The following is an 11,207-nucleotide window of genomic DNA, read 5'->3' as shown; positions in this document are numbered from 1 at the left end:
GGGCGCCTGCGGATCAAGCGGGTTGGGGCGGGGCGCGGCCCTGCTCCCCGGAGGGCTCAGCTGCCGGGGCGGGTCCCCGCAGGGGCAGGCTGGGGACAAGGTCCTGCGCGCCCGGCCCGCGCGCGGCCATGGGACCCGGGGCTCGGAGGGGACGCGCCGCGCCCGCTGCCAGGTGCGCGGGGCCCGGGGACGCGGCCACTCGGGGCGGAGATGGGGGCGCTGGGGGAGGGGGTGCACCTGGGCGAGCGCGAGTCCGGGGCCGGGCGGGCGGGCCGGACGGGGGTGCGCCTCTAAAACGCAGCTGGAGGCCCCTCCCGCCGGCTGTCGGCTGCTGGACCCGAGAGCCAGCCTTATTGGGGGGTCGGGGGGAGGCCACAAGACGCCGGGAGGGGAGGGGAGGGGAGGGGAGGGGAGGGGAGGGAGGGGCCTCGAGAGGCTAGGGAACACCCAGAGCGTCCTCACAGGCCACGCCCTGGCAGAGCGCGGCCGGCAGTGCCCCCACCCGCACTGCCTGGGACACCCCCTTGGGCCCCGAGTACCCCCCTTCCCCCCCAAAGCCCTCTCCTATCCCCGGAGCGCGGCCGTGTCCCCCCGCCCCACTGCCTGGGACACTCCCCTGGGCCCCGAGTACCCCCCTTCTCCCCCAAAGCCCTCCCCTACCCCCGGAGCGCGGCCATGTCCCCAAACGGCAGAGACAGGTCCCACCCCCCCCCCTTGGGTCTCTTACCCCCCCAACAGCCGGGCGGCGTCCCCACCGAGCACAGCCCCTTGGCACCCCAGGCCACGGCCCATCCCCCACCCTGTTCCGTTCCCGCCCCCCGCCCCAGCACGGCGGCACCCTCCCCCCTCGGACACACGTCCGGTCCAAACCCCAGTCCCCGCCCCGCTCCGGCCCCCCCCCCCCCCCCCCCGCCCGGCCCCCCCCCCCCCCCCCGCCACCACCACCACGCCGCCCTCTAAGACGCGCCGGGCCCGCCCCTTCCCTGTTCCGCCTGCGACCGGTCGCGCTCCCTCTGCCCCCTTGTTCCTTCCCCGGACTGCGGGCGCACCGGAGCGCAATGGAGGGACCAGACAGCCCTGGGGGCCCTGCCGGGGACCCCGGCGCACGCTCCAGCTGCCAGCCAGGAGCCAGGAATGGGGATCAGGGCGCCCCCGGCCCCCAGGCGCCCCCCGCGGTTCTGGGGCGGGAAGGGTCCGGGATCCGCGTCGGGGACGCTCCAGGTCCCTTCCACGCGGGGTCAGCGGTGCGCCCCGGCCTCCCCGGCGCCATGCGTTTCAAGTCCGTGTTGTAACTACTGGGTCCCATCATCTCCCTGTCGCGCCTGGGGTGCTTTTAATCCCACATTCTGCCTTTTGAAATGTAAGTTGCCCCGGCTGCCTAGACCCTCTCCCTCCTGCGGGGTCGCTTGTGGGACGCCTGGCGCACCCGGGCCCGCTTGGCACCCTGAAAGGCTGGAAGGCGAGGCCCTAAACGCAAGTCCTTTAGAAAGAACCTCACAGAAGTGGCCTCATTACCAAGGGGTCGGCAGGACGGGCCTGGGTTAATTCACGGGAAGAAACCTCACTCGGGCAGACCCTAACTTTCACAACCAGACCCTAGCGAGTTCAAGTGTTCTGGGGGGGGGGAGTTGCAAAGCAAGGACGAAAGGAACCCAGGGCCCAGATGCAGGCCCTTGGGATGAATCCTAATTTGGTGGAGATGCTCGAGCCTCCCCAGCAGCCTGCTTTGAAATGTCACTCCCCTAACCCTCCCAGTCCCAACCCCTAATTTTCCCCTTTTGTTTCTGTCTCCAGGGACTCTTGGTGGGTTCTACTCGGTCTCAGTTTGCTTCTGAGGACTTCGGGGTTCCAAGCAGCAAATGCCTCTAAACCCAACATTCTACTGATAATGGCAGATGATCTTGGCATTGGGGATCTTGGTTGCTATGGAAACAATACCCTGAGGTACCCAGTCCAGCTGTTGTGTTTGCCTGTGTGGTGGGGGGTGTATTTGGCCAAATGATGCATTTAACATCTGCCTATGGTGGTGATTCCTTAGAGCATCAGATCTGAACACTGAAAAATTGCTTTTACACAGGGAAGCAGGATCCCAAACTTTTCAAACAACACGGCACTCGGGTGAGTGGGTGTATTCCTGTCCTAGGGCTGCCTCCTTCCTAAAGGAGGAACTTTAGACAACAGGACTGTATTCTCTCTCCATCCGGGAGACCAGACTGCTGAGATCCAGGCAGGACAGGGCTGTGGAGACCCAAGCAAGGCAGGACCGCTGAGATCCAGGCAGGGCAGGGCTGCTGAGATCCAGGCAGGGCCGGACCCCTGAGATCCAACCAGGGCAGGGCTGTTGAGATCCAGGCAGGGCAGGGCCGCTGAGATCCAGGCAGGGCAGGGCCGCTGAGATCCAGGCAGGGCAGGACCGCTGAGATCCAGGAGGGCAGGACCACTGAGATCCAGGCAGGGCAAGGCCACTGAGACCCAGGCAGGGCAGGGCTGCTGAGATCCAGGCAGGGCAGGGCCGCTGAGATCCAGGCAGGGCAGGGCCACTGAGATCCAGGCAGGGCAGGGCCGCTGACATCCAGGAGGGGCAGGGCCGCTGAGATCCACGCAAGGAAGGGCTGCTGAGATCCAGGAGGGGCAGGACCACTGAGATCCAGGCAGGGCAGGGCCACTGAGATCCAGGCAGGGCAGGGCTGCTGAGATCCAGGCAGGGCAAGGCCCCTGAGATCCAGGCAGGGCAGGGCCGCTGAGATCCAGGCAGGGCAGGGCTGCTGACATCCAGGCAGGGCAGGACCACTGAGACCCAGGAGGGTCAGGACCACTGAGATCCACCCAGGGAAGGGTCGCTGAGATCCAGGCAGGGAAGGGCCGCTGAGATCCAGACAGGGCAGGGCCCCTGAGATCCAGGGGGGCAGGACCACACTCTCTCTCAAGGCTTCAGGGGAGGGTCCTTCCTGCCTCTTCCAGCTTCTGGGGCTCCAGGCATCCCTGGGCTCGTGGCCGCGTCCCTCCGGTCTCTGCCTCCACCTTCACGTGGCTTCTCCTCTGTGTCTGTGTCTCTCTTCTGACTCTTACAAGGACACCTGTCATTGGATTCAGGGCCCACCCTCATCCAGGATGAGCTCATCTCAGATCCTTAACTAGTTACATCTCTCAAGTCCCCACTCCAGGGTAAATTCCTATTCACAAATAAACACTGGGGATTAAGACTGGGCCGATCTGCCCCGGGGCTGTGGTTCATCCACCGCAGGGAGCTTAGTGCGTATTCAGGGTGTGCGTGCTCCCAGGGGCACGTTTGCCTGCTTGGCTCCGTGCAGAAGGACAAAAGGGAAGAAAGCATCTCACTCCTTCTGTGAGCATTTCCTTTAGGACCACCGCCACCTGCAGATTCACACACGTCCGCCTTGCAGTAGGTGCCCACCTTAGGGCTGACCTACACAGACCGGGGCCACCCTCTTTCCGAGCGGCCTGTCCGGCACCAGGAGAAACCCCTGTGTTCATGCTTCTTCTTTCCCACGCGGAGCCCGCGCAGGGCGGACGATTCAGCCACCGAACGTGGACAATTCATTGGCTTCCGGATCTTCAGAGATGGGCATCCATCGGCACGAACCAGTTTAGGACAGTTTCATGCCTCCAGGGAACCCTTTGCTTTCTCTTAACCATCGTCCCCCACTCCCGTGATGGACTGAATCGTGGCCCCCGGGATTCATACGATGCATCCCTAACCCCTCGGGACCTTCTGTGGCCTGCGGGTTTGGGGCTCAGAAAACCGCCATGAAGAAATTGGTCGGTTCAGTCCGTTAAGCATCCGACTCTTGATTGCGGCTCAGGTGGTCATCTCACAGTTGGTGAGTTCGAGTCTTGCGTTGGACTCCTCCATTGCTTATGCACTCTCTCTCTCTCAAAATGAATAAACTTAAAAATATATTTAAAAAAAAGAAACTAATTAACAAAAGTACCCAGACCCTGGGATTAGCCCACAAAGATGTTCTCTTGCAGACATGGGGGCCGTGCCCCTCCAGGTCCGTCTGTACGAAATGTGGGCTCGAACTCACGGACTGTGAGATCATGACCTGAGCTGACATCAAGAGTTGGGCCTCCAACCTCTTACACAAAAGTTAAGTCTTCTAGGGTCGCCGGGGTGGCTGAACCAATGGAGCCACCCCGGCGCCCCTAGAAGACTTAACTTTTGTGTAAGAACCCCCCGATTTAGAGAAACTGTCATTGGGTTCACGGCGACGTGGTTGCATTCCTTCGCTTCATTGTTGAGTGATTTGCGATGAAATCCCTCCAACCCATCTGGCACAAGGCCATTCTCCCTCCGGTAGTAAATCAGCCCCATATCATTCTTCCCAGCCGCCTCGGCGTTCGGTGCGCGTGTCTAAATACGCTAGAAGATGCTCGCGTTCTAAATCAGGGGTCAGCCACACAGCACTCCGGTACCTTGTGTGGGCCACACCGGATCTGTGTTTCACACCCTCCCTTCTTCCCTTTTCATTTTTTCCAACTTGTGACACATCTTAAAAAGTTCTTAGCTCCACGGGGACCCCTAAGAACAGAGCTAGGGCCAGATTTGGCCATAGTGGGCTGAACTTTGTTCTAAAACATGAAACTACGAGGTATCTCTGATGGACGGAGCAGACCTTGAGGACCCCGTAGAGAGGTGCGTCCAGACTCACTTCTGCCTGTTCGAAACACCGGTTCTCCCTCGCTGCGTACAGGACACTCAATGGTGGCAACGCAATATCCCAGACACTTGGCCTCGTGAGAAAGGGACGTTGAGAACCCACGAGGTGTGTAATGAGTGTGTAGGCACTGAGGGGGCACAGGAGGTCAGGACAGAAAAGGGAGTCCCAGGACTGGCTCTGTGACCCCAACCCGGCTTTGGAATGCCTAGTTAAAAGAAAAAGGATGTGTAAAAAATGAAAGGCGTTTGAGAGTAATACTGTAAGACTGCATTTGGCAATCAACTTTTATATACATATATACACACACATATATATAAGCATTTTTCCTGTTTTAAGGTTATCTTTTAACAAGTGAAGGAATGACATTCTGCAGGAGAAGATTTCCATGCTGAGGTTGAAACCTGTAGTGTTTTACATTCTGTTCCACAACATAAAAACATGTGTAAGAGATAAATACTTGATAGAAAAGAGATAGACAGACAAATGATTGATGGATGGAAGGAAGGTTGGATGGATGGATGGATGGATGGAAAATTGGTGGATGGATGGATGGAGAGACTGAATAGCTGGCTGGCTGGCTGGATGGGATGGATGGATGGATGGATGGATGGACAGATGGCTGGCTGGCTGGCTGGCTGGATGTGATGGATAGATGGATGGATAGATGGATGGATGGACAGATGGCGGGCTGGATGGATGGAGGGATGGATGGGTGGGTGGATACATGGATGGATGGATGGATGGATGGAAGGAAAGGTGGATGGAAGGAGGGAGAGATGTTATGGGATTCTGGAGTGATGGTGGGGTCCAGAGCCAATGGCTAACAAAGAATTCTTGAGACATCTTTGGTGCAAAAATGTGATTTTATTAAAGCACAGGACAGGACCCACAGAAAGAGCTGTACTGGGGTTGTGAAGAGTGACTGGTTATATACTATGGAGTTGGGGGAGGTAAAAGCAAAGGGAGGCCTCCAGAAGGACTTTGATATGCTAAAGAGGACTCCTAAGATAGCTGAGACCTTGCTATTGTCAAGTTAAGGTGGTTTTTCCTCTAGTAAGGCATTAACATTAGGAGGTAGGGGTTTCCTGGAGAAATGTTCTACTCTGTACTTACCTCAAGTATCTGTCAATGGGCTGTAGGTTATAAGGAAATTTCATTATATCTACCATTTCCTTCTTGCCTTTGTTCCCTACATCATGATGGAGGGGAGGGTGATATTGGGACTCCAGGAAACAGTCTATAGGGTTCTGGAGATGAGGCTATTGATAGGGTTGCCTTTTTCTTGTAATGTACTAAGACATTTTTAAACTGATCAAGACTCCTGTCTTGCATGACTGTGATCTCGATCAGTTAACCATTTGTTTTCTTTCCGTTGCTTTGTTTTTGAGCATCAAGGGGTGTCTGAGGAACGTCACACATGTCCCACCCGGGCAGGGAGCTGTGTGCCGAGTCTCAGTTCGCCTTATGCTCCCTCATCAGGTGGATAGAAGGATGAATGGATGGATGGAAGGATGGATGGATGGATGGATGGAAAATTGGTGGATGGATGGATAGATGGATGGAAAGATGGATGAAGGATGGATAGATAAATGATACATAAATTTGTAGATAATAGATACATAGTTGGACTTTGGGGTATCAAACTGGAGAGAACTTTTTGCCAACTGTGAAAAATAGGTCAATGCTAACAAAATTATATTTAATTGGTAGAATCCTATAAGCCCCTTGCAAATCACGTTCATAGCTGAGCCAAAAAAAAAAAAAAAAAAAAAAAAAGAAAAGTAAATTTCTATAATTGGGTTATTGAAAACAACCAGCATGAGTACAGAATGGGTGCTTTTTAACAACAACAGTTATATCTCAGTTGGTTGCAATTAAAATATGAGTCAAAAGCAGCCAGAACTATCTTGAATGACATTGACACAGCTGTTCTTTGGAAACAGAGCCTTGGCAGGGCCCCAGCAGTTGCCCTGAGGAGCAGGTGTCTGAGCTTCCCCTGTGGTTTCTGGGAAGGCAGGGAGGGCCTGGAAGTCACAGCTGATGGAGCTCAGGTATCAGCTTACACACAAGAGGGTGAGGGGCACTCCTTGCCTTCAAACAGGAACAAAGCGATCAGGAAAAAGGCTGCCACGGTCACAAAGTGCACGGGTGGTTGTAAACGATCAGATAATCCGTGACTCATACAAGATGTGACCCCCGATATCTAAGATGCTTGAGTCACAATGCCCCGTACGGCACACTCTGGATTTTTTTTTTAAGTGAAACAGATTTGGCATTAAGCCCTCCTTTGGCACTTTCTAGCTCCATGACCAAGGGTGAGGGGTTCAACCTGCAAACTTTGCTTGTCTCCACGCAAACGGGGAGATCGCTCCATTGGCTGAGAAATCGCCAGGGCTAAAGATAACACAGGGTGTCCAAAAATGCAGCTTTTCACTGTAATGACCCCCAAAATCATCATATGATTATATTACTATACCAGCTCAGAAGTTTACACCTTAACAACGAACATCTTTTGAAAACGATCCTCCTGCCCTTACCTTTATGTTTCACTGGCTTTGAGGGTTTTGACGAATACATTTAATTTTTCATGTTTTTTTTTTTTCAGACAACATGTACCATGTTCAATCAAAGGGACCGAAACAAAAGCAAAAGTAAAACTAAAAATGTGTTCTTCAAAAGGTGAAACACCATTCGAGTTAGAAAGAAAGGTATTTAGTTAGTGCAGCATTCAGAGGATGGTCACGGTGGTGGTCTTGATTCGTCTCACGTTCTTGAAGCTGAAAACCCACACTAGGACTTTGGGATGCCCACCAACTCAGAGAGGTCCTTCAGTTGACCTCTTGTTCCTTCACAGCTCTTCTTGTTTCTATCCTCTGTCCATACAACCTATGGACACAGACCCTCTGGGACACCTGGAACCCCCCACTAGCAAGCAGTCAGTGTCACAGGGCTTGGGGTGTGCCTTATGTACAAGAAAATAGCGCCCATTTGTGCCATGACTCAGCCCGGGGCTTCCCATTCCCCCTCAACAAAGCCACAGTCACTTCAGCCTGATCCTCCTGTAGCGTTGGGTGAACAGGGAACTTTAGAGGCTCTTCTCCCCTGTAGATAATGGTTGTGGACCACACTCGACTCCCAGAATCCTCCACCAATAATCTTCATCTCAGCTAGGAAGTCCTCCACCCATGCCTCCAATACTGTCCAAAGGTCCCTTTCACCTTGAGGTCATTGGCTTTTGGACCACTTGCCCATAAGGAAGTTTTAGGTATTGGCTTTTGCAGATTCTGTTCCAGCCAGTGGTCTTGGTCTTCATGTCGTCCTCTCTCTCTCTAATCCACTTGCTCTCTGCTATTTATAACCCATCTGCGCAAAAACTTGGTGGTCTAGGCAGGAAAGGGGCACTTTGTCCCCATTCGATTGGGAAGACCATTTCCTGTATGTGGAACAGAGCATGCTCACAGAGCAGCAATGGGTATCAGGGTAAGCTTGTTCCTGACCCCCAAGACCCTCTGGTGACACAGTGGGCTCAGATGTTGGATATACAGGTAGTGGGTTGGGCTCCAGCTGAGGACCCCAGGACAAGGGCCCCGCATCTTTTATAGCAAGCAGTACTCAGTGCATGTGCTCATGCTGGTTGTTTTGGGGGTGGGTCCATCTGCCTCTGCAAGACACCATATGCAACTACTTCTAAAACCTATAGAAATGCACTCTGCCAGTACTTTCCAGTGCATGGATCCCCATAAGCTGAATGCATGTCCCCGTCCTGACAGTGATTGTCTGTGTGGTTTGCTCAGGACACCCAATATTGACCGGCTTGCAGAGGAAGGCGTGAGGCTCACCCAGCACTTGGCAGCCGCCCCCCTGTGCACCCCGAGCAGATCTTCCTTCCTCACGGGGAGACACTCCTTCAGATCAGGTCGGTGTTGTTGGGACAATCGAGAAAGGGGTATGTCTACCTACCGCCACTCATTTCTCATCTTCAATATTATTAGCGATGCTTGAGATCCAGGGGAAATGGTGCAAATATAATCTGCAGAGGCATCACCTTGTAATTACATGAAGAATACTGTGTTTTATATAGTCATGCAATGATTGGGTCGACTGGGAATTCAAAGGCTGAAACTCTCCAAGGGTAGTTGACTATGTTTGACATTGTGTTTAGTTGTCTAAATATTTTAGTCAATCTTGACGTGCAGTCATGATTTCAGACAGGCTCTGGGTGAGTGTATAGGAGGCTGAATGAGGGTCCCCAAAGATCCCACATCGTAATTCCCAGAAGTGATGAATGTTCCTTTATATGGCAAAGGGGACTTTGGAGATAGGATTAAATCAAGGATCTTGAGATGGGAAAGCTATCTTAGATTATCCAGGTGTCCAGTGTCATGACAAAGGTCCTTATAAGGGGGAAGCAAGAGGGTCAGGGTCAGAAAAGGACAAGGAAGAGGTTGGTGTGATGAACTTCAAGGATGTAGGAAGGGGCCCTGATTTGATTCTCAGTGTCTGCTTAAGCTAAATGCATGCGTACCCTGTGACCCAGCAGTTCCTGAGTATGTGCCCAATATGGACACACAGGCATGTTCTACAAAAGATGGAATGAGAACGTTCACAGCAGCACTGTTTGTAAGATGCAAACACGGAGACAGTTCATCAGCAGAAGAGTGGGTTAATAACCTGGTATATTCACGTATTGGAATATTGTTGTATTGGGCTGTTTGAGATGCCACATGGAACGCCACAGGTGTGGCAGCCTAAACAAAAGAGATGAATTTTCTCTCCAGTCCTGGAGGCTGGGAGTCCAAAAAGCAGGTGGGGCTGAGGCTGGTTCCTCCTGAGGCCTCTCTTCTCAGCGTGCAGACACCATGTTCTCCCTGTGTCCTCATGTGGTCGTCCCTCTGTGCGTGTCTGTGTTCTCATCTTCTTTTCTTAAAAGGACACCAGTCCTATGGGATCAGGGCCCACTCTACTGACTTCATTTTACCTCTTTAAAACCTTATCTTCAAACATAGTCACATTCTGTGTGATTAGGGGTCGGGTCTCCACATGCTAGAAGCTAGTAGCACCCACTTTCCCCACCAAATTGTGACAACCAAAAATACCTTCAGGCATTGCCAAGTATTCTCTGGGGGGCAGAATTGTCTTTGGTTGGAAACACTGACATAGATCATGGAAAGATGATAGATAGATAGATAGATAGATATGATGTATGGATGGGTGGATGGATGGATGGATGGATGGATAGATAGAATATATGTTGGGTGATGGATAGATAGATAGATAGATAGATAAATATGATGGATGGATGGATAGATAGATAGATAGATAGATATAGACAGATATGATGGATAGATAGAAAGATAGAAACATAGATATGATGGATAGATAGATAGATAGATATGATGAATGGATAGATATAATGAATGGATAGATAGATAGATAGATAGATATGATGAATGGATAGATGGATAGATAGAGAGAGTGAAATAAGGATGGGTGGATGGATGGATGGATGGATAGACAGATAAGATGGATAGATAGGATAGGTAGATAGGCAAGATAGATGGATAGATAGGATGGATGGATGATAGATAGATAGATAGATAGATAGATATAATGGATGGATGGATAGAGAGATATGATGGATGGATGATAGATAATAGATAGATAGATAGATAGATAGATAGATAAGTGTGATGGATAGATAGATAGATAGATAGATAGGATGGATAGATAGATATGATGAATGGACAGATGATAGATAGATAGATAGATAGATAGATAGATAGATAGATAGATATGATGGATGGATAGATAGATAGATATGATGGATGGATGATAGATACTAGATAGATAGATAGATAGATAGATAAGTGTGATGGATAGATAGATAGATAGATAGATAGATAGAAATAGGGATGGATGGATAGATAGATAAGATGGATAGATAGATATGATAGGTAGATACGTAAGATAGAATGGATGGATGGATGATAGATAATAGATACATACATTGATAGATGATGGATGGATAGATAGATAGATAGATAGATAGATAAGTATGATGGGTAAATAGATATGATGAATGGACAGATGATAGATAGATAAATAGATAGATAGATAGATAGATAGATAGATAATAGATTGATAGATGGAGAGTAAGGTAGATAGATGATACAGATAGACAGACAGATGGACAAATGGATAGATGAGTAGATAGATGGATTGATAGATGACAGAAACAGAAACAGATGAATGGATGGATGGAAGGATGGGTGAATAGATGATAGATAGATAGATAGATAGATAGATATGATGGATGGATAAGTGATGGATAGATACACAGATAGATGATAGATGGATGGATGGATGGATGGATAAGTGATGGATATGGATGGATGGATAAGTGATGGATATGGATGGATGGATAAGTGATGGATAGATACACAGATGATAGATGGATGGATAGGTAGGTAGGTAGGTAGATAGATAGATAGATAGATATGATGGATGGATAGAGAGATATGATGG

The 11,207-nt window shown here is 51.0% G+C and overlaps 1 protein-coding gene across 2 annotated transcripts in view; it reads left to right on the top strand.

Annotated features, from left to right (window-relative positions):
- Window positions 1-97: 97 nt before the first annotated feature.
- ARSD (arylsulfatase D) overlaps window positions 98-11,207 on the top strand; it is a 24,006-nt gene continuing 12,896 nt past the window's right edge. Inside the window, exons 1-3 of one of the 2 annotated variants that reach the window (XM_049643339.1) lie at window positions 98-172; window positions 1,795-1,944; window positions 8,477-8,598. In XM_049643339.1, the coding sequence (XP_049499296.1) occupies window positions 129-172; window positions 1,795-1,944; window positions 8,477-8,598 (316 nt within the window). In that variant the 5' untranslated portion in view covers window positions 98-128. Of the gene's footprint in view, window positions 173-944; window positions 1,361-1,794; window positions 1,945-8,476; window positions 8,599-11,207 lie in introns of those variants that run through there. The other variant, XM_049643341.1, reaches the window with a different exon arrangement.

Source organism: Panthera uncia, chromosome X, assembly GCF_023721935.1.
Source record: "Panthera uncia isolate 11264 chromosome X, Puncia_PCG_1.0, whole genome shotgun sequence".
Taxonomy (NCBI): Eukaryota; Metazoa; Chordata; class Mammalia; order Carnivora; family Felidae; genus Panthera; species Panthera uncia.
The sequence above is the reverse complement of the archived record's forward strand: the minus strand, read 5'-3'. Positions and strand labels throughout refer to the sequence as shown.